At 36.0% G+C, this 24,300-nt stretch overlaps 1 protein-coding gene across 1 annotated transcript; it reads left to right on the top strand.

Annotated features, from left to right (window-relative positions):
- Nucleotides 1-863: 863 nt before the first annotated feature.
- Nucleotides 864-24,300, top strand: RAB14 (RAB14, member RAS oncogene family). The gene is made up of 8 exons (XM_011360992.2): nt 864-1,302; nt 9,218-9,276; nt 10,325-10,378; nt 12,232-12,409; nt 16,006-16,072; nt 19,682-19,769; nt 20,078-20,108; nt 21,428-24,300. The coding sequence occupies exons 2-8, from the start codon at nt 9,225-9,227 to the stop codon at nt 21,603-21,605; spliced, it is 648 nt and encodes a 215-aa protein (XP_011359294.1). The 5' UTR covers nt 864-1,302; nt 9,218-9,224; the 3' UTR covers nt 21,606-24,300.

Genomic DNA, 24,300 nt, shown 5'->3' with positions numbered 1-24,300 from the left:
GTAAATTGCCATATAGCTTTCCAATGAAATCTCATTTGCCCATGGCAGAATCAGTTTATGAAAGATCTTGAATGTCAAGAGCGAGCTCGAGTTTCATTTTGGGGGACTGAGGCAGAGTGGTCTTATCCATTAGGATAAGTATCCATAATACTTTTAGGGGCCCACAATAATGTTTTAAGTTCTTTTAAAATCAGAAGAGAAAAATGAACTTTTAGGTTGAAGAAAATGTTTCGCTACACAACATTAATATATTCATCTATACCAATGCAGTTCTACACTATGAACTATACATATAGACCTACAAGTACAAGGCAAAAGTGCCTAGAACCCACGAAAGTCATAAGGTGGACTTGTACCCAGGTGTGTGCTAAAAACTTTCTGGGGAAAAAAATAAGCATACCAAGTTGGAAAATAGGAGGTAGTGGACAAATTTCGAAAAATGTGTTCACAATTTCTCTCCTCTTGTCAAAGTCACCCCTAAAGGGAAGTTAAAAGAGACAGAGGTAAAACATAGGGCAAAAGTGCCACTTCCTAGCTGCAAGATCTTGGACAAGTGACTTGATTGATCTGAGCCTCAGTATTCCCATCGGTAAAATGGGGATATGGACTTCCTGGGGTTGTTGGACAGGGACCTAGTGTGCCTTGCTTACCGCTATGTACGAAGCGCTCGATAAATACATGTTGACTCAACGAAGTAAATGCGTGCTTAGCACAATCGCTGGTGGACGGTAAGTGTCCAGTGAGTGGCATTAAAGAGTAAAAAGTCCTCAGAGCGACAACCCCAGCCCTGCTAGACCCAAGACGTACCTCAGCAACTTCCACGCAGACATGCGCAGTAAACTGCGCTTGCGCACAGGCGCTTCCCTCCGCCCCTTCAAGCGTGAGGGCCAGCGGGGCGGGCCTCGGAGGCGGCGCGACAAGTCCAGAGGGGAGAACTGAGGAAGGGGCGTGGCTAGCGAGCCGGGCCCGGGCCACCTTTTTCCGGGCTCCGCCAGCTGCGCGCGCATCCTCCTCCCCCCTTCTTTTGTGGTCCGGCCCATTGCGAGGGTGACAGGAAACCCTGTGCAGGCAGCGCCGCCATCTTGGACCTGCCCGAGGAAGATCCTGAGGGAGCTGCAAGAGCAGCCGCCGCTGCCACCGCTACTGCCGCCAGTGCGTCTGCACTTCCTCGGCCAGCCCGCTACCTGCCGGGGCCTCGGCCGACCGCCCCCGCCCCTCTTCCGCTGCGCCTGCACTCCTCTTCCTCGTCCTGACTCCCTCCCTCCCGCCCGGAAAGCTGCCCAGCCACCAGCAACCCCCCAGGTAACCCGGGCCTTCCGCAGTGCCCGTCCGGCCGCGGCCTCCTCGCCCGGCTCTCCGAGGGCAAGGGGAGGGACGACGGCGAGCCAGGGCCGCGGGCGGGCGGCGCCGCGGGGCAGGCCCTGTCAGGCCACGGCGAGCCCGGGGTCGCGGTGGGCGCCGCGGGGCCCGGCCCGCCGGGACTCCAGTGCGGGGGCGAGGGCGTCCCCGCGCTGCGCCCGCAGAAGCCGCTGGTCCTCCCCGCCCAGCGGAGAGCTTCGAGGCGTGCGGGGTGGGGTGTGTGTGGCTTCGCCTTCCCCGCCTTCTCGGCCGGACTGGGCGTACTGGTCTCTCCGCAGACTCCTCTTTCCTTGCTGCGGGTCCCGGCGGCAGCACACCACCCCCGCGGTGTTGACCCACGCGAGCCGCGCCGCCTTGCAGCCCGCGAGCCCCAGACGTGGCACCCCGTCCCATAGGCCGCGTCTGGCTCTGAGTACAAAAGGCAGCACCTCGCAGCCTCGCCGGCATCTTGGACTAGCGCCGGTGGCCTTGTCGACGTGGGTAGACTCTGGACTCGGGCTGGAGAGAGGGGGTCTTTAGGTCTGTGTTTGCGAGGTTCTGATTTGAGTGTCCCTATAAGGCCCGTGACATCCGATAAGGCCCCGAGCCCAGATAGCATCCCCAAATAATGGAGACCAAAAGTTTGGGTATTTCTAGAATTGAAGAAAAGAAGGAACAAGCGCGTTTCGACGGTTTGCACTTTACTGTGTGCCAGGCACGGATTTAGGTGTCTTGCTTCATGTAGCTCTTGGTGACAAATCGAACGATCTTAGTTTTACAAGCGAGGAAACTGAGGCTTGAAGTTGTAGTGTGGCCAGTTAAGGATGGTGCATGCAAACTGGCCTCTCCCTAGGCTGTGGCTGGTGTTTACCAATACTCAAGTTGGGCTAGGTTACTGGTATGACTGTTTAAAAGGTAGCTATAAGCTTATTTCCTATTTTTGCATTGAATGACAGCTGATTGCTCCTTCATAACCCAAAGTCTGCCATGTCAGCTACTACCCTGCCAGTCCACATTCTTACAACCCCACAGGAGAGATGGCAGAATTTCCATTTTATATTTAAAGAAGAAACGGGGGTTTCCAGGGGGCAAGTGCCTTCCTGGTGGCCCCCACAGCAAGTGTCAGAGCCCAGATTTGAACTCTCGCAAAGTTTACTACTCATTTCATTGCTATCACAACTGCCTTTTATTTAGATGTAGTTATTGAGGACATACTTAACGTTGCAGTAATCTGACTTCTACTCCTTCCCACAAGACTTTACAAATTTTTTTCTCTTAGCCTCTTTTACTTGGTTATGCCTTGAGGCAATGTAGTGTACTTTGACTTTCTAGTTAAGTGACTGAGCATATTAGCCTCTCAAACTCAGTGTCCTAATCTATACCTACATTTTAGAGTTGTGAGGATTAAATGGGATTAAAAACCCTTAGCACTTAGCTTGGCATGTAGTAAGTGCCCCCTTGCTTACTATAACAGTGCCAGGCATGTAGCGAGTTTAATATTTGTTAAATACATGAGAGGAGTGTGACTTTGGAGAGCTGTAGAGTTAGACCTGAGCCTTTCTCTTTAGTGGTTTATATCATCTGTACAATGAGTTTTTAGGGTTAGAGATTGCTTAGAAAGTAGTTGGCATATTTTGGGCATTCTGTAAATGACAGTTATTTTAAAGGTGTAAAATCTTAGGTTCTAATAACCTAAAAATTCCTTGGAATTAAAGCTGCATTCTTAAAAGTTTTTGCTACTTACATTTTATGTTAAACGTCATAGTTGTGGCATGCTTCAACTATGCAACAATTCCTACAACTGATATTTATCAGTATTAAATATCTTTGCATAATCTTAGTGAGATATTGTACTATTAGAGGAAACCTTTGGTTAAGGTAAGTAAAATATGTTAAAACCAGGGCTATTGAGAGATGCTTCATTTGTTAAAAAAGCTTGAAATATTTTTATGGTTAAAAATGTCAGGTGTGAGTGGAGACAGCAATGTGCAAATAGAGGTATCAGAGATGTTCACTTTATTTAAAAACTTTGTACTCTAGATGATTTTAAACATATACAGTATAGAATAGTATGCTGAGCCTTCATGTACTTGTCAGCCAGTGTCAACAGCGATGAATGTTGTTTCATCTACGTACACTTGTACCCTCTCCACCAAATTATTTTGAAGGAAATCTCAGACATCATATCACATCAGTACATTTTCAATATTACTGATCTTCCTAACTGTAGTAGTAAGTGCATGTTTTTTTTTTCCTTCCTAAATATTTTCCTTCTCTGAACAGAGAGGCGTGGTATTGGAGTACTTTATTTCCTATTCATAGCATACTATCATAGTTAGCTGAAACATTTTTTTTTCTCTTGACACATTCAGGAATCCAGTTTTTTCCTTATTCACATTATTTGTATAAAAGTGTGACATTAAATCGCTTGTCAATAGTGGGGCTTTTTAAAGTGGGTTCCAGAAATGGGAAGATTATTTTCACAAGTTGTATTACTGTTGAGGAAAGGAAATTGACCACTTCTTTAGATTAGATTAGATTAGATTAATTAGATTACCAAAATTTTATGTCCGCTGAACTGACAAATCAAGTAGCATTCCACTTTACTGGGTCTATAAGCAAATCACAGCAGTTCTTCTGTTCTTGAGTTTCATGAAGGCAGGGACAGTATTGTTTTTGATCATCACTATATTGTCCAAATCTAACACAAGGTTTTGTGCTTAGTAGATGCTCCACAAATATATTGGAATCACAAAAGCACTCTGCCTTGGCTTTGGTATTTTTACAAGATGTTTTGCATGTAAAAAAAAAATACTAATTTCAACAGTGAGGATCAAAATTTAAATCACGTGAAATATTTAGTGGGTTGCTTTTTTTCCTATGTTGTCTTGAATCAGTTATGTAAAAATTGCACAGTAACATTATGTGTTCTAAGGATTAGAATAAAATAGCTATAGAACAGTTGTGAAAGGATTAGTCATAGTGCATAAGTGAACACAGTAAGGAACCAAACTATATGAAAAAACAAAACAGAAAAAAATACCCTTGATTATTGGGGTGTTTTCTGTTCGTATTTTGAGGCTGATCTTATGCTATTCATGTGATGTTCCCCTCATGTTGGTAAATATGTAAGTAATGTTGGAAACGTTATGAATGGGGAGTTCTTTTTGTTTATCCTTTAACTTGTTTTGTATCAGAATTGTACATAAAAATGCTTTTAAAATATTTATTGGTCCTTTATTTTCTCTACTTTGAATATTTTAGAATAGTACATGCTCATGTCAGTGCAGGGATGTATAAAGAAAGTTAATAATTTTCCCCTTCCCTTCCTCTTCTTTCAGCCCATGTATTCCTTTTTCACAATCTGATGTGTGTCTTTCCATATCATGTGTTTAAAATGGGATATGCTGTTGCATTAAACTCTGCAACAGCCTTTTTTGACTTAAAATCATGGATTTATTTCCAGGTTGATACATATATTTCTAAGTGATTTTTAAACTAGGTGTATATTGTTTCGTAGTACAGATGTGCTCTTCAGTGATTCCTTGTTGATAAGAGTGTAGATTGTTTCTAGTTTTTTGCTGTGAAATTGCTGCATTAAATGCATTCGAACCTGTAACCTTGTGCATTGAAGCTTTTGTTTCTGTAGAGCACTCTGGTTTTCATGGCCAAATGGTGATTTGGATTATTTTTAACATTTTAAGATATATACTGATTAGTTCCCAAAAATGTTATTGAAATTCAGACTCCCATAAGCAAAGTGTATGAAAGTGGCTACCTTCACTTCTTGATATACACTTTTCAAAAGTAGTCACTAATACGTTCATATAATTTTATTTGGAAAGGTGTGTGATTCTGTATATGGAGACCATGAAATTCTATTTTGGCACAACAGTAATTATTGTTTATGCATTTAATAATGATTTAGGTGTATATGTATTGGCTTGGAAGCCTCCATGATTTTGTTAAGTGAAAAAAGCACATTGCAGAGTTTTATGCGATAGCAAACCCCATTTAAAAAATACATTTGTCATCTTAACGGTGGTATATTTCACGTTCAAGAGATGAGGTTGAAAATCCCTTGTTAAAGCAGTGTGAAGCATTGTTAATATTTAAAAGGGGCCCCGCATAATTATTAGTGTTTAATTATGCATTTAGTAAGCATTTCTCTTGACACCGAGAAATTTAGAGCTAAATTTTACATGTACTGATAGTAAAACTATTACCCTAAATTTTTATTATAATTATCCTTCATCTTTCTCTGATTTTGATTTTTCACTTTTATTTTATTAGTTTACATATATATGCCTTTAATAATCTACCTTAGGTTCTTTGGAATTAGCTCTGGGTTCAAGTACTAGCTCTGCCTTTACTAACTTTGTCACACTGGCCAAATGTGAAGTTCTCCAAACCTCACTTTCTTCAGTTTTTTAATGGACATGATCATGATTTTGCAGTTGTGAGAACTAAGTAAGCATTATATAAGACAATATAGGGAAAAGTAGCACAGATCTTTACATGGTTTACTCTCACCAAATGTTAGTTCTCTTCAGAAACTTTTGTAAGTGGATATAATATGAATTATTATTACTAGTATTATCTTTTATCCATATCTACAAGTCCTGATCACAGTGCATCCTCTGAAGGTAATTATTTAATACTGCTCATATAGAACATTAAATTAGAACCAAGTAAGTGAACTGAGAAAGATTTGTGCCCCAAAGTACAACTGTAGGGTTTCATAGATGTACTCACAGCTACATTTCATAACTGTGGAGGAGGCAGGGTGGTGTAGTGGTTAAGGAAGGTTCTTCACAGCCACAACAGTCCTATGTTCACTATAGACTTGACCACTTAGCTGTGTGACCTGGGCATGTTACTTACCTATTCAGTCTTTCCTCATTTGTAAAATAAGGATAATAGTCACTATTTATAAGGGTAGTAGAAATAATTAAATGAGATTGGATGTAAATTATTTATATTTAGCACATTGCTTGGGGTATATTAAGTACCTAATAAATGGTAACTATAACAGTTGTTATTAGTTTACACGTCGTTCATGTTATTGAATGATACTGTTGTCTGAATGTAGTACTTTTTTTTTCCTTAAAGAAATCAAAAGCATTAAAGGAGATCTTATGTACATGTGAACTTTATTCAAATGCTTTTTGTAAAACATAGAAGGAAGTGCATTTTAATCATACCAATAGTTGTGCATGAATTACAGAATATTACCAAGGGTTTTAATTAGTGGAGTTTATAGTGCTTTGTGGACTGTTGTCAGTGTTTAAATGAGACTAACATTTCTTAAGCCCCCTTTTTTTTACTTTTGAGTAAGTAAAGAAAAAGCACTCTTAAGTAATAGGGGAAAACTTTTTTTCCGCCTTCCAAAGCATAGTTAAAAATGTATTCCTCACTTTATCACCTTAAACTGGTATGTTTCATGTTTAAGAAATGAGGTTGAGAAATCTTTTGTGAAAGCACTATTAAGCATAGTTAATATTCAAAAGGAGCCACTTGAATATAGTTTTACAGCAAATACTTAATGTTAATCGAATGTTATCAATAAACTATGGAATCATGTGTAAAAGTAGATAATATTTTACCTTATTGTAAGAAAGGGAGGACCTGTTGAGTTTAGTGGCTACCACGCTATGTATTTTCTGCCTTCCTTATCTACTGAAATTATTGAGTCTTTTTTCTTTAACTCTGCTTTTAGGGTTTTTATTTGTAATTTTTAAGAAATTGAACCAAAAAAAAAAAGAAAGAAAGAAATTTGAACCAGAAAATTGTGTGGGGGAGATAGGGTGCTGGTTATCTGATATGAAATAGTGACCATTCTCTTTTATTTGAAAATAGTATATACCAATTTTTAGTAATTTTTAAAAATATTTTCAGAATTACTGATCTCAGTAGATATTTAATTAATGAATGCTTGTGTGGTAATTAATTAGCAAGTACACAAATAAGTAAAACTGGAATTGGGTTGTAATTTATGATTAGCCTTTAGAGCATTTCAAGTAGAGATTGATTATGTTAGAGGCCATAGTTTTAACACAAAAAATGGAAGGAAGCAAAGTATGTACACCTACAACTTTCAGTAGGAACGGAAAATAAATAGGAAAATCAGAAGGGGAAGAACATGAGAGAAACAGTAATTTAAATGTGATTAAATGATTACTTTTCCCTAAGTTTGAATAGGGAAAGAAGAGGTAAAAATTAATTAGAAGATAAGAGTCTGGGAGGAGTACAAGTTAAGAAATAACCTTTAAATATCAGTTTTATTGTGAGAGATTATTTTATTTTTTTGTGTTTGAGATCTAGTTCAGAGATCTAGTGAATAATTCACACCAATTTTAGCCTCAGGACTTAGTTCATTCTTAAAGATTTTGAGTCCCCAGTGTCTTGGAAAAAGAGAATCAAGTTATTATGATAATCAGAATTAGATTTAGTCTAACTAGAAAAACCTTCTCTTTCCTGAAAGAACTGGTTAAGGGAGTTGTCTGTGATGTCGAAAACTGATTATAAATGTGTTACAAGTCAAGCTGGAATGGGGAGTAGGGCATCCATTTTTGTTGAATGTAATTCATACAGCTGAGAAGACTATTTTGTGAGGCGATTGTCTAATAATTTACAGCTTCCTCTTTACTAATAACAATAATTCACTTATTTCAAAGGTATACTTTTTCTACAGGTTAAATTTTATTAGTTATATAGAAATATTATTTAAAATATGATATATAGTAAGGTGTTAATTTCAGTAAGTGAATTTCTCCAGTCATACCAAATGTCTAGCTTGTGTAATGTGATAGTGGGCCAAAACAGTAAAAACCAGATTAAAAAATACTGCAAATCAAATTTTTTTAAGATTGGGGTCACACTTCATCTATATAAAGAATTTTTGTCTTTGCTTAAACTGAAAATTGGTTTGAGAATAATTTTATTGAAAGTTATTACCAGTATTAGAATTCACCTCATTTTTCTAGCACCTAGCATAGTGTCTGACACATTCAAGTCATTCATTTGAATAAATTAGAGAGGTCTTTTTTTTTAAGTTATTAAAAGAAATTAGAATTCTTTAGGTTGTCTATCTGAGGTTAAGGAATGGGCTTTGATTTTCTGAAATACCTTCTACATAAACTTTCAAATTTCACAACAAGTATTTTATGCTGTTGTTTCAGCTCCTAAAATAGCATGTAGCTGACATTTGATATATTGTTAATCTTCAAATCCTACATTAGGTTGGGCCACATGAAATTCTAATAATTGACTTTTTAAAAAGTTATAAAACAATAGTTTCATGTGGTTCTAATTCTGACATTGGTTTGGAAATAATATTGCTTTTTCTTTGGAATGAACTAATCATTGATTTAAAGTAGAGTAAAAAAAAATAAAAATGTTATTTTGTGTTTATGAGTTAGTGGTTAGTTTAAAAAAATATTCTGATATAAAGTCAAAGTTTTCAACAAGTAGGCCATCAGTAATTCACTTGACCAATTAATAGGGATGGGACCTCTAAGGGAAGAGGCGACAACTTATAATGATGTTTAACTTGAATTTATAAAGATTCTCTTGTTTGGGATTTTCCTGAGTAACAGTTCCTATTGAATATTTTCTAATGTGAAATATTGGAATTGTTTTAATATGAATGGTTTCTTATATTTATATGGATATGTGAGAATGTAAAAGCAATGTTCATCCAAGAAACTTTGTGCATTTGACCAGTTTGGGAAATGCAGTTTTATTCTGACTTACTATAACCAATATTTTGTTTATAATCAGTGTATTTTATCGTATATATCTTTAAAGGATAGCAGTGATCAGCTTAGATAACTTGTGTGTACTCTTCTACTCAAGTAACAGTTTTCTTTGTTTTTAGTGCCACCATGGCAACTGCACCATACAACTACTCTTACATCTTTAAATATATTATTATTGGTAAGTTTATTTAACCTATATTCTTGTTCTCCAAAAACAGTTAATACACGAACTATTTATATACTAATACTTAACAACCATTCCAGAAGTGAATGATTTTCTCAATGCAAAATTAATGCTCCTTTGATAAGATATATTTTTGCATTAACAGTATACCTTTTGCGTTGTGGCCCTGGATACTTTTGTAGTACAGTTCTGGGTACCTTTTGAAGTGACACTGGTTGTTCTTGAGGGCTCTGTGAAAGCTCTTAGAACCCCCCCTGGATTCCAAGAATTGCTAGAGAACGTCGATTCAGAATAATTGTGTAATATACATAAAATGTAATATTAGTGGTTTCCTCCTGAAGTTTCAAGAAGATTTTGCTCAAATTAAAAGACAGTGCTATTTATACAAATATAGTAAGAGCACTGTTGAAAGTACACATACTTTTCATACTTTTCAGTTAATTCTTCACATGAGAACAGTTTGACTTAATGTTGAACTTATGTGACCATTTGTAATGCTTCCTCCTCACCAGTGGTTAAATTGCTGTAGAATAGAGGCGGTATCAGTTCTGTTATGGTTTGCATGCTAGTGTACATTCTTTTCTTCTGTGGAATATACAAAAAATAAATATGAGATAAGATGGGATCTAGTGACTTAGGCTTCCAAAAGTTATTTCTGTTCGTTATTTGCTGCTCCCCTATTTGTCACTTGTAGGAGCCTTTTTGCTTTTATGTATGGATTAATGTAAAAAACAATAAAAACTTTGAAACAACTCAAAGTAAAAAATACCAGTATAACAATTTCTCTGTTGAAAAGCACTTTCCAGCTGGTGGCTATTAATTAATTTATAACCAAATTCTGTCACAGCTGAAAGTTGGAAATAGTGAAAACTGCCCTGTAGGATCTTTTGAACGCATTATAAATTAGAGAAATACAACTTTTCTAAATGTCCCAGAAATTTGTAATATTGTAAGGGGTATAGCAGTCATTGCATGTAATTATAAGAATGTAAAATTGAGAATGTCATTGTAATTGCCACTTGAAACTTTTTTTTTTAAACAGGGGACATGGGAGTAGGAAAATCTTGCTTGCTTCACCAATTTACAGAAAAAAAATGTAAGTTTAATATGTAAGGTAAAGCATTAGTAAATTCCTTTTTGTCACTTTTCTACTTTTTAAGACGCGTCATTTTCAGTGTACTCTGCATTTGAACATAACCTCTCCCTACATATGCACTTCTGTCTTTAGGGAGTGATTTTATTTTTAAATAGGCACAAATAAAATGAAGTGTACCCACATATGTAGAGTGTTTATTTTTATACGCCATATATAATTTGTTTCACTTATTTAGTGTTTTTATGGTAAAACAATTTTTAAAAATGTGTACTATAATTTCAAATTTAAGTATTTTTATTCTCTGACTGCATTATAGAAATTATCTTATTAGGGGATATTTGCTGCATATGTCATTTGTTAACTAAATAATAACAGATTGGAAATATTTTGAATGGAATTCTGTCTACATTTATGACTTAAGATTCAAAGTATAGTTGTTTTGGGTGGTAGGGGAAGGGGCTTTTTTATTTTATGAAACTGATAGGCTAAATGTAGCTGAAATTGTTTCTATATAGTTGAAATTATTTCATGGCTTTTTTTTTCTTTTGCTTAAAATAACATTTTATGAAGTGTCCAGTGGTCTGTGTATACTTGTACCAGAGGATAGTAGGTTTAGGTTTCCAGTGGCCTAATTATAAGGAAAGGACTAATAAACTTGTCCTATTGGATTAGACATATATAACTTGCCACTATTTAGTTATATGTAAATATTAAATGTGATGATTTCTTTGAGATATGGGTAACATTTTCAAGGATAAACATTTATTTGACTAATAACTCCTAGAGTCCTAAAACCATTGATTGGTTTGTTACATGCATTGTTCGTCAGAAGAGTAAATAGTATAATGTTGGTATTATGAAGAGTTTATTACAATCTTTATTTTTAATTAGCAAATTCTTTTAGGTTCATGGGTCAGCAAACAAGACCCTGTGAACCAAATCTAGTCAATGCCTGTTTTTGTAAATAAAGTTTTATTGAAACACAACCATGCCCATGTTTTGCATTTTTATGGCTGCTGCCTTTGTCTTTCAGCAGCAGAGTTGAATAGTTGTGACAGAGACCTTTTGGCCTTCAAAACTTAAAATATTTATTATTTGGCCCTTTGCAGAAGTTTGCTCATCCCCGTTTTAGTCCATTGCTGTGACTTCTTACTCCTGGGTTTTTGCTGACTTTTTTTTTTTTAACCCATTTCCCATTTAGAAAAAGAAGTGCTCGTTGCTAGCATTAATTTTACATAAACACACTTTTTGAAGCTGAAGCAAATCTGACTGGTTTTCAGTGTGAAAATAAAATATAAAACTGTTCTTGGAGTTATTTCTAAACAGAACTTGTCTCTAATCGTAATGTGACAAATGTATACATAAATCGGATTTATCAAATGAATCTTCAGCCAACAACTGTTCAAGAATGATGTTAACATGCATTAGGGATGCTACATTTCCTAGGATTTGACATTTTCAGCCATCAAGAATTACTATATTTTATAAATACCACTGCTAAAAACAGAATGCTATAAATAGAATGATGTCATTTGTTTTCAAAGACTGTTGGTATAGTAGAGCGATGTGAAAATAATAATAAAAGTGAGATATTTCTTGGCAAATTTTGGGGGAAAGGTTAAGACTGTAATCCAGGTTATCTCAGGTTAAATGCTGCAGCCCCAAGCACTGCGGGCAGGCTGGTGTTCTCGAGGCAGATGGAAATGAGTTAAGTGCTAGCATTGGTCTGTTTATAGCCTTACAAGCATTAATAAGTTATTTGATTATCCAGTGGATTTTTTTCCCCAGTGATCTTAATTTGAAGCTTTCTGGAACTTGGAATATTATATTATATTTTTTTTCCTTCCTAACAGTTATGGCTGATTGTCCTCACACAATTGGTGTTGAATTTGGTACAAGAATAATTGAAGTTAGTGGCCAAAAAATCAAACTGCAGATTTGGGATACAGCAGGACAGGAGAGGTTTAGGGCTGTTACACGAAGCTACTACAGAGGAGCTGCAGGAGCGCTTATGGTGTATGATATCACTAGGTAAGAGATTAATAATTTTCAACCTTCATACTGGAAACTAGAAATCTACTTTAGGCAATGTGGTTTCTTTTTTATTGATTTAGGTATTCAGTTTGTAATTGTGTGACTATAAATGTGTGTTCAGGTTTTATGGTTTCTTCTCTAAATTGCTTATAAGACTTGACATAACATGTCGATTTCCTTTTCTGAAAGTGAGTATGACTGAAGAAAAACTTTAGGAGATGCTGGTGGAGCTGACAGAAGAATACTATTCTGAAAAGCAGCATCAGTTGAATTATTTGAGGTGAAATAATATTTTATACCAAACTTTGTTCTTTTCACTTCAATAGAAAGCAGAATAAGGCCAAGCAAGGAATTAAGTTGTTTTGCTAATCCAACATGGTAGATTAAAAAAATTCTTATACTTGCATCTGAACGTGTTTGAGTATTTAATTCTTTTTTTTTTTTTTTTTTGGTCCTAAAATGGACTGAAGTGGCTTACAGTACTTCAGGCATTGAGATTAAGTGTATTTCAACTTGGTTATTTCTGGAAACTCAAAGCACTTTATACAAAGTAACATAACTAGACCATAAATGTTTGACTTTGGAAAACATGGACATTTGTGTTACTTCATTAAACTCTGTGCTGTTTGTCTACTGTAAGCTAGAAAATGAACTGGATCACCTTTCACATTAATGCAAAGTGTCAGTCTGCAGCATTGTGACTGTCTTATTTTTGGGGGGTAGGGTGAGCATGAGTGAGTGGGACTAAGTGATGATTAGACTTTCATGCATATTTCCTTTTGGGAAATGCTTTATGCTTTTTCCTAGAATTGGGTAGTTTCAGGCTAAAACACAGTGAAACAGTTTTAATGCTCTCCATGTAGCCAGGCAATGACCAGTAAACACTTTTGTGGGAAGACTATAAAGAACCTAGCCATCTATACAGGACCTCTTTTTATGAGGGATGCATTCCCAAAGACTTTGTTTAATTAAAAACTACATGCGTTATTAATAAAATTTAAATACGGCGATATATGCTTAGAGTATATCGGTGTATAGTGTAGTAGTTTTGCTTTTTTTGTGTGTGTGTGCTCTTTTCTTTTTTCAGCTTTATTGAGATATAATTGACATAACATTTTGAAAGTTTAAGGTGTACAGTGTGATGATTTGATACATGTTTGTTTTGCTTTTAAACATCCCTTTTAAGCATAGTAAATACTTTCGGTAAAATGTGTGTCTGTTTAAGTCATCAAAAGTACTTCTGCTGGAAACAACAAATGTCCATCAACCAATAGATGAATAAACAAATGTGGTATATGCACACAATGGAATATAATTTAACAATTGAAAGAAACACTGATATAGGCTATATAGTGGATGAACCTCAAAATCATTTTGTTAAGTGAAAGAAGCCAGAAACAAAAGGCCACATGTGTGATTCTATTTATATGAACTGTCCTGAATAGGCCAATGCATAGAGACAGAAAAAGTGGATAGCCAGAATGCTAATGGGCATGAGATTTGTTTGTCTGTTTGTTTATTTTTTGGTGATGAAATTAGTGGTGATCATTGCACAACTTTATATTTTTAAAATGACTACATTGTATACTTCAAAAGGATGAACTTTCTAATATGTTCATTATATCCCAATAAAACTGTTTACCGAAAAAAGTATTTTAATAGGTTTTAGACAGGTGCTTTCTTGACTCAGTGATACTTCATAGTGACATTATGCTGCAGCCATGACACTGATTTTTTCCCATTAATTTTTGACATTTTGCAAACTTAAAACTCCTTGCTTTAATAATACTTTTTATTCTTGGCATTAACTAATTGTTACAGGGTACTTCCCAAAATTGACGGCATAGCTTATCACGGCAGTTTGTTTGGCTCTATCAATAGTTTGATATATCTAATATCCATGCCAAAGTTAGGGATATTTTAGCACTTTTTTTTTTTTTAGCACTAGTTCTACCACTTACGGAATATTTGGATGATACTATTTTAAAGATTTGAAATTATGATGGTAAATTTTAAATTAATGAAACAATTACCAGAACCATTAGCAGAAATTATGGTACATGTAAATAATATGGTTTACGTTATATTGATACCATTTACAAAGAATGTGATTTTTCTGTTTACCAAAGTGATGCCAGTTTGTAATTTACTCTTGCTGCCAGCTTTGACATTTTAAAATTCATCAAAATCAGTATAAATATTTTGGGCTTGTGTTATTTAAGGTTTTGTGCACGATATGTTTGTTGTGGAAAAGCAAGGTGCCTCTACTCTTTTTTTTTTAAATGACATAATCATTTACTTGGAAAATTTTAAAACATTGAGAAAAGGTTATTTTGATCTATGTGACTTTTTTTTCACATTTAGGTGGTGATTTGTGTATGATTTCATATAACAGTTAAAAGAGAGACTGAGTAAGGAGTTCTTTCCATTCCCACTGGGAAAGGATTAAATGTCTAGAATATAAAATTATGTGAGCACTGGCAGCCAGAGATTATGGAGATTATATTCACAAGGCTAAACTTGAAACTCTTTGAAGACCCAACATGTGTAAAGGGTTCTAGGCCTGACTCTGAAATTATTTAAATCTTTGTGGACTTCTGTTTCCTCACCTATTATATGAATAAGATGGATTAATCTTCTGTGAGTCTATATAAATCAAACATTTTTGACCTTCAAAACTTTGTTATACCTGAAATTAATATAAAATAATATTGAATGCCAACTCTAATTGAAAAATACAAATTTTAAAAAATTTGTTATTTTGACCCCTTTGGTAAAGTCTGATTAATAGTAATATACTTTGTATAATATTATAAATTATTTGAATCTGATATTTTAGGGCTTCTTTGACTAGTGCAAATGAGCCTATGAATTTTTAAACTCTTTCTTGGAGAAAGTAGAGAAATCGGGCAGTCCAAATTCCAAAATGATTTAGCTACTGGTAAATGAGTGTACAAAGTTAGGATAAACTTGACTCCCTGATATCTGAATTTCAGTCACATGTATTAAATGCCTTTTTATGTTAAAGCCAGTTTTAATGTTGTTACAGTTAGCTTACTCTTTAAGGAAAGGTGAATTTCATACCAGTGTACTGTCTTGGTTTCTAACTTGAAAAATTTAAAGACAGATGCAAAAATGGTTTTTATTGATTGTATCATTGGTTAGACATTTTGTTACTACTTTGCATTTTGTGATTGAAAATCTGGATGATTTTTAAATTTTAGTTTTCTGGTTGGAAATTCTGGGTTCAGAATTGTTTTCCATCAATTTTATGTGTTGTTCCTTGCTTACTTATTAGTTGGATTGTGGATGTACTTTTAAATGTAAAAAATTTATTCCTGACATGTAAATAATTAGAGTGTTGCATTTTGAGTTATTTATTTAACAATAATGGGGTTGTCTAGATATTTGAAAAGTATGTGTTTGCATTTCACAACTATTATTCTTTAGGGTATTCTTTAGTGAAAGCAAACATACTTTTTTAGGATCTGTTGATTAAAGCATATATTTTAAATATTTATTGAAGTTTCTTTTTTTCTATTGAAATGGCAATTGTATGTGGCAGTCACAGATGTAAACTTTAATTTTTGCAGAAGAAGTACATATAACCATTTAAGCAGCTGGTTGACAGATGCAAGAAATCTCACCAATCCAAATACTGTAAGTTAAATGATATCTACTAAACAGAAAATTTAAGATCTAAGCTAACTGAAAAGTAGTTATTTGCTAGTGCGATTTTTGTGTTTGGGTACTAAGAATGAGAGAATCTTTTTATTCTTAAATGAAGAAAACATTTTTTTCAGTACTCATTACCCCAGGTGTCATATCTTATACATGGCTTTTGTTTCTGTTTGTGGTTTAAAAAAATTAAAGTTTATAAATGGAGTAGTGGTCTAATGTCATGAAACTATCACTTTTAAAGGGATCTGTATTAGTTTCATAAAATGTTACCATTAGAAACTGGGGAAAGTATACAGGGAATTTCTCTGTTATTTCTTACATCTGCATGTGAATCTAAATTATCTCACAATTTCCATTAAAAATAAAGACCTACATGCTTTAAAAATTAGCTTCTTAGCCAGACTGAAAAGATACTAAGATTTTAAAGGCTAGCCACCATGCTAGACTCTGCAGTATACGAAGATAAATGTAGGTCCTTGGCCCACAAAAGATACAGTCTAGCAGGGAGATTACCTGTGGGACTACAAATAACTATGCTCAAAAGCAGAGTGAGAAATGAGTTAGAAATAGAGTGCCTGGTATAGCACTGGGGAGGGGGGCAGGATGAGTAGTACCTGGTGCCATCTGGAGAAACCACCTTTACAGAGGTGGTGTTTGAGCTGGGACTTTGGGGTAAGGTTTCGGTAGATGCTGTTGAGGGTACTTCAAGAACAAGTGAGGAAAGGCACTGAGCTGTGGCTGCCTCTGAACTTCTTAGGAGCAAGGCCCATTTCTCAGTTTTGTGCCTGGTTCAGTAAATATGTAATCAGTGGTAAGATTGGCTTTTAATAGGGAACAGCAGTTTAATCATATTGAGAGTTAACATGGTTTGCCTATTATGCCAGGGACTGTGCCTAGAACTTTCACATCCATTATCACATTAAACCTACTGTAGGTATGTGTAACCTATAGATGAATGTTCATGGCAGCTGTATTTGCAATAGCTGCAAACTGGAACCGATACGTAAATGATTTAACAGTCTGGTACATCATACTATGATACCTGTAGCACCTTAGGTGGATATTAAGGACATTATGATGAGTGAATAGAATCCATCTCAAAAGATTACATATTGTATTATTCCATTTATAAAACATTCTCAAAAAGACAGAATTATAGAGGGTGGAGAACAGATATATAGGTGCTAGGAGTTAGCAGTGGGGGTGGAGGAGTGTGAGTTGACTGTAAAGAGGACAGCACAGAGCAGTCCCTTTGTAATGATGGAACAGCTCTGTATCCTGATTGTGATGATAGAAGTCTGTACCTGCAATAAAATTGTGTAGAACTCTACACACGAGAGCATGTAAAACTGGTGAAATCCGAGTTAAGGGCTGTAGATTGTACAATGTCAGCTTCCTGGTGTTGAGTGTACTATGTGTAAGATGTAAGATGCTACTGTTGTGGACGTTTGGTCAAGGGTATGTAGGACCTCTGTACTCATTCTTGTAAATTTCTATAGCTATTTAAAGTAAAATGTTAAAAAAAAAACACCCCAAAAGACTCACTGTAAAGGGTCCTTAGAGGAGTATAATAAAAAATTAGCCATGTCCTGCCTGCCTCATTTATGCCTCTTAAAATCTTACCATGTCTTCAGAAGAAAAAAAAATCTCTAAGGTTCAGCTCAAATGTTAACATTTACTGAAGCATTGTCTTTGATTTCTATGGAAATCACAGTAATCTGCTGTTACCTGCGGGGGATATGTTCCAAGACCACTAGTGGATGCCTGAAATCATAACACCAAACCCTATAGTTAATGTGCTTTTTCCTATATATATGTACCTATGATAAAGTTTAATTCCTAAATTAGGCACAGTAAGAGATTAACAACAATAGAACAATTATAACAACATACTGTAATAAAAGTTAGGTGAGCGTGGTCTTTCTCAAAATATCTTACTGTATTGTACTCACTCTTCTTATGATATGTTGACCACAGGTAACGGAAACTTTGGGAAATAAAACCGTGTTCTACCTGGGTTCTAATGTCCTCCTACCACTGACTGACCTTATTTTTTTAAAAAAATAAGGGGGGACTGCTGTGTAAACTCTCTCATTTTATTGGTGATAATATTTTGTACGTCTGTCGTGTTAGCATCCCACTTTGTCTCCATTTTCAGGATGATAGGAAGCATGGTTTGGAAATTCTTAAGGAATTTGGAAAGGAGGCAGTATTTCCATTCAGCAAACATTTCTTGATTTGAGTACCTGTCTTATAATGGCCCTGTAACCTTACAAGTCTTGGTTTTTACAAAACTGATTTCTTTTTTTAAGTGTCATTATCTTATTCTTCAAAAGACTAGTGGACTCTATGTGAAAACTTCTTTCCCTCCCCGGTGGTCAGTTGTCCACACTTATTGATGAATTCTCACTTTTGTTATACTACTTACCTGGCCTTGCTCAAAAGTTTATTGGACATCATTTTTTTGGAAGTGGGAGAGCCCATGTATAAGCCATGTAATTTGGAACAAAGTTAATGGTGAAAATCCCTTTTAGTTGAAATCATCCATTCCTAAAGTATCTGTATCTAGATTACCATATCTGTTTGGAAGAGGAAGGGGGACGTGCTTTACCAGTTGGTGTCAAAGAAGCTTGTATGTAGACAGAGACAGTTTATCCATAAATCCTCCCTCCCCCCACACCTCTAATAGAGGTCAAAGACCTATTTCCCAAGGCTACATACTTTTTTTCTAGAACTTTTCAGAGCTCCCTTTAACTTTAGCCTAACTTCACTTACATAAAATGATTCCAGAGTGGATACAGTTGTGTGATATTTTGCCTTGGATTTGAACTCACTGTTCGTGTGTCCCCTACCGCCCCCCACCCTCTCCCCGCATGGATACACTGACATTCGTTATCAGTTGCTACAAACTTAGTCCTGCCTAGGAATAATGTGGGGTAGGACAGTATTAGTCTGAAGGTCACAGTTTAGGTTTTCTACCTGGGTTCTAATGTCCTCCTACCACTGACTGACCTTTGACAAGTCCCTTTGCCTTATTTGAGCGTTAATTTCCGTAACTTGAAGGAGATGAACTGGTAGTTTTTAAACTTTTTGAGGGTCCCAGAAACTTGAAGATCTGATGAAAGCCACAAACCTTTACTTCAAGGAATGCCCTTGTTTACAGCATTTTGTGCTTAATTTCAGTGCATCCACAGATCCCCTGGAGCTTGTCTGTGGACCCTTAGTAAACTTAGATGAATCATAATCTTTGATCTAGATCAGGTGTACCTCATGGGTTTTATTTTCGAATGGCTTACAAAAGAAAAAGAAAAAAGTGTATACAAAGAGACCCTATGGGTCCCAGAAACCTGAAATATATACGCCCTGCTTTTTATAGAAAGTTTGTGAACGCCTGGTCTAGATGATTGCTGAGATCCCTCTTAATACTAATGGCTTCATGATTGTATAGTCCTCTCTGGTGGATAATTGCTAGTACTTGGTTTCCTTTTTAGGCCCATGTGTTTTTTCTATCAAGATTTTTGGATTTCAGAATTTTAATGGTTGTAAATGGTTGCTTTTGTTTTAAGATATCTTTTTTTTACACATTAGGTAATAATTCTCATAGGAAATAAAGCAGATTTGGAGGCACAGAGAGATGTTACATATGAAGAAGCAAAACAGTTTGCTGAAGAAAATGGTGGGTTTAAGACTTTTAACAGCTCTTTCGGAGGATCACACTTGGGAGAATTTCTAAATTTTGATCCTGCAAATTATTTGATAGTTTTTTAAAATTGCAAATTGCTCAAATTTCAAGGATGAAGAAATTGTAAAATGTGTTTGAGAATTCATATTGGGGGTAGTACAGTAATTCCCTCCATCTCAAATTCATACTGTTTCATAAAATACTGAAAGTTGGTGGGAAACTTTTATTCAAATGTTACTGAAGAGGATGCTTTTATGAGTTAATTTGAAATGTCCTAATCATAGTCTGAATTTTGTTTTCAGGCTTATTGTTCCTTGAAGCAAGTGCAAAAACGTAAGTATGGCTAAAATGAGATTATTTTCACTTACATTCAAATATCTCAAAGTAGAACTGTATATATGAAAAATGTAATACACACACACACACACACACACACACACACATATACATACAGTTGAGCCTTGAACAACACGGATCTGAACTGCATGTGCCCAGTTATACTGAGGATTTTTTTTGGTTGACTGCAGTTTAGTTGACTCACATAGTTCAAACCCGCCTTGGTCAGGGGTCAGCTATGTGGTTGGAAATCTGCATGTGTGGAGGGCCAACTGTAGTCACACACAGATTTTCAACTGCGAGGGAGGTCGGTTCCCTTATCCCCCGTGTTGTTCAAGGGTCAAGTGTACGTAAAATGTATAATATATAAATGCATATTGCTTATGGCAGGAAGAGCAGTAAGCAGACATCCTTTTGCTTCCTGTTTTCATATTTCAAAATAATATCTTTTTGTTACTTTACCTAAAATATACCTTGATTATGCCAATTGATAATCCAGGTTAATAAATGAAATTGTGTTAACATTTCAAAAGTGTTTGACTTTCACAACTGAGGTTAGGTTTGGCATCTTGGACTCAAGCTTGGTCACCCTCTTCATTTAGAACCCAGGTAGAAAACCCAAACTGTGACCTTCAGACAAATACTGTCCTACCTTTGGTCAACCTTCTGATCATGATAAAAAGCTCAACTTAATACTCAGTGTGTAAGAGTAATCAGAAACAATTAACATTTTCAAATTGTTACTCCATGTCCTTATTGAACCCCCCAGGACTTTCATCATCGTTATTCATTTACTAAGCCAAAAATCCCTTGCAGTGGTGAGACACTAGCCCCCTTTTTTAGCCTCATCTATACTGTTTGTTAGTCCTAAGAGAACTGAACTGAAGTGTAAGCTTGGCTAAATAAGCATGGACTATATCACCATCCCATGACAGAAACAATACAGTTCATGCTTGGCTAATCAGACTATACAAGTTCTGGAATCAAGTTTGCATGTTGAGAAATATTTCATTGTTTGCAGTAGTCTTTGTTACAGAAATGGCCTATCTTTAAGTGTCATATATTAATAAATTAGCATTTGAATGATTAAAACACATACAGTTATCTAAATAGGGTTTGTAGAAACAGCTCAGTATTGTGTTTATATACTTTCTACAGAAAATATTTTCCCATGTTCTCTTAGCTCAGTCTTCTGACATTGGCTAAGTTGAAGACATCATGGCAGTTGACTAAAGGTTAGCAAAAGGTCAGTGTGCAGTGTCTTATCTTTTGTAGAAAATGGTGGCTCTCAAATAAAGTTGTCATTTGCCTCTTAGGGGAGAGAACGTAGAAGATGCTTTCCTTGAGGCTGCCAAGAAAATCTATCAGAACATTCAGGATGGAAGCCTGGATCTGAATGCTGCCGAGTCTGGTGTACAGCACAAACCTTCAGCCCCGCAGGGAGGCCGGCTAACCAGCGAACCCCAACCCCAGAGAGAAGGCTGTGGCTGCTAGTGACCTCTTTGCCGTGGCTTTCATTTGACCTTTCACCTCTGTCTGTTGGAAGCAGTACTTTTTACTGCCTCATTGTCTTCTGTACATCTTACTGGGTTTAATTAAAAAAAAAAAAAGAAAAAAACAACTCTGTTGTAAAAACAGTTTAACACAATACTAAACTGCTAAACAACTAGATGTAATCAGGTTATCAAAGGCAAGTAGAGTACTAAATCTCTCCTGCATGGCAAATCTAGACTTTTTTTTCCCCCCCTTGATTGTCGTCGTAATAGGTATGTCACCAATACATGATTTAAACTGAGCACTGATGCTGGACTTCATGATTTTTACCCCTCCCTCTTTTTGGCAAGGCTTGTCTCATTGTATGGTTTAATTTGATATCTTAAGCCTTTCTCCCCATCTTTAACTGTTCAAGTGTGTCTGTTGTAACTAATAAGTTTGTTGCTGTGAAATGACTTCTGATGATAGAGAAGGGGTTCTATAACTGCTTTTCTTTTGTTTTTGTCGAATAAATTCCCTGTTGTGTGGGTGGCATTTTTCTTGAGGTTTGCTTCTGTCTTAGCCTTGCACAGGGTAAATATCCATTTATCTTTTCTCTTGTGCTTAATAACTTTATCTTTTTTTTACATCATTTTTATCCTGTTCTCTTCAGCAGAAAGTAAATATGTATAAAATTTGAAGGAATCGAACTAACAATACATTCTGTGTATATTATTTTAATGAAGAAAATAAATTGATTACTGGCATTGGAACAGTATAAAATACCAGTTTGTACAGTATGACCTATATGTGACCATGTTACTCCCTTCCATTTCACACAAGGAAATAGACACAACTGCAGTTCACAAGTAATACTGGCTTCACCTTTTGGTGCTGGCAGTGTTTGGGGACGTTATGCTGGAAAGAGCTCCTAGCGTGAGAGGATTAACACTAGCAGATTCTGTTCCATCTTTGCACTGTGGCTTACCTGCTGATTTTCCTAACTGTTCTTGTGCAATCGACAATGTGCTAACCTGCTTTTCTCTTTTTGTAAACGTTTTGCATTACAGGCTGCATTTCTTGCCTTACTGTATAGAAAAAGAAAAAAGGCTGGGTTTATTATTGCACATTTTAAGCTTTTATACCTTTATCTTCTTGGAATGGTGAGACTGAACCGGACAGCCAGAACCACAGGTCTGCCGTTAAGGGATTTTAAATTGTGCATTTTTAACACTACAGTGAAATAATTTAAGATATCCCTTGTGTTCTTAGTATGAGGGCTATTTTATGTCATGTTGGCATAAGTTGTTTTGTAAAAGGGAAAGCATTTCTATAACAGTGTTTCAATGTTCGTGCTGATACAAAGTAAGTTATTACTTTGCACTAGATAGATGGTTTGGCCACTGAATACTGTATTGCAAGGGAAACAATCTTATTTCTTTAGACAACAAACTTACGTTTTACCAAGTTCTTTACTTCTGTTGATTGATTTCTAATTGAGTTTCTTCAGGCTGGGAATTCAGAAGTTATTTGAAGTAGGATAGGTAAACCTCGATTTATTATATAAAGTGCACTCAGTTCAACTGCTGTGTTTAAAATACACATTTTTAAATCCCTCTTTACAGACACTAAAGTAAAAAATACACCTTTCTGGGTTATAAACGTGTGGTAGTACGAGAGTATTGTATAGTCAATGTTAAATAAAAGCCAAAACTGGAATGTGCAGAATACAGGATTTGGTTAATTTGTGGATTCATCTTTATTTTTGTCTTGAACTTTTTTAAAAACAAGATTCCTGGAGTACATTGGTATAATCTGTTAAAGACTGATCCATTTTGCTTACACTGTTGCATCACAAGGGACTCACCCAGGGACCATGACCTGCTGGTGTGTGTATATATTTACAAAGACAAAACAAACCACCCATTGGGATATAAGGTAGCAGTCACAACCTAAAGACTACAGCTTGTTTAGGTGCAATACCCTGATTCCCAAAGTTAGTTACAGTGGGTCTTATTGTTTTTGTGACAGGATTTATTCAGACTGCTGTACTCTTCATTTGATGTAACAAAATGCTATTAATCTAAATATTTGTAAATAAAGTACCTGTATCTAGATTAAATTTAAATTGTTTGTATTATTTTCTCAGCTATCATAGGATTTCATATTTTCTTCAGGCAAACAATTATTTGGCATAAGTTGTCAGTTTTTATTGCAGAATCGTCCTTACTTGTTGTATAGAGAAGTCTACGTATGTAGCATATAAACATCACTCTGAACTACAGTTTTCATCCTTGTGTTTGGATCACACTTGCCATGTTTTCAGTCAGCCTTTTTCAGTGTGAGATCAGCACATCTGGTGCCTGATGGATGGTGTTCTCCCTTGATTGTACTTGGGGCCAAATTGTTATTTGCATGTATAGTCCCTTATAATAAACTTGGGTGCTCAAAAATAGAGAAGCCAATTGTCATATTGTAACATCTGTGTGCCAGACATTGGGCAAGTGCACTTTGGCGAGAATGTGAAATTCTTTTCATTTTTAATCCATGCTAGCTTACTACTTGTGTGGTCACCTGCTTCTCTGGGTGACTCGTCCTCGCACCTACGAGGAGGCCCTCCCGATGAGTAATTGGTGCTCCTTACTCTTTATGCATTAGACATTCCAGCACAATGTTCAAGCATTTTCCATGAATAATAAAGTGTTTGATGCAGTAA

Source organism: Pteropus vampyrus, unplaced genomic scaffold (assembly GCF_000151845.1).
Source record: "Pteropus vampyrus isolate Shadow unplaced genomic scaffold, Pvam_2.0 Scaffold61, whole genome shotgun sequence".
Classification (NCBI taxonomy): Eukaryota; Metazoa; Chordata; class Mammalia; order Chiroptera; family Pteropodidae; genus Pteropus; species Pteropus vampyrus.
The sequence above is the reverse complement of the archived record's forward strand: the minus strand, read 5'-3'. Positions and strand labels throughout refer to the sequence as shown.

Coding starts and splice junctions, on each gene's coding strand:
- RAB14 (XM_011360992.2), top strand. CDS start 9,225: ATGGCAACTGCACCATACAACTACTCTTACATCTTTAAATATATTATT. Junction 10,379..12,231: donor CCAATTTACAGAAAAAAAAT/GTAAGTTTAATA, acceptor CCTTCCTAACAG/TTATGGCTGATTGTCCTCAC. Junction 19,770..20,077: donor ACAGTTTGCTGAAGAAAATG/GTGGGTTTAAGA, acceptor TTTTGTTTTCAG/GCTTATTGTTCCTTGAAGCA.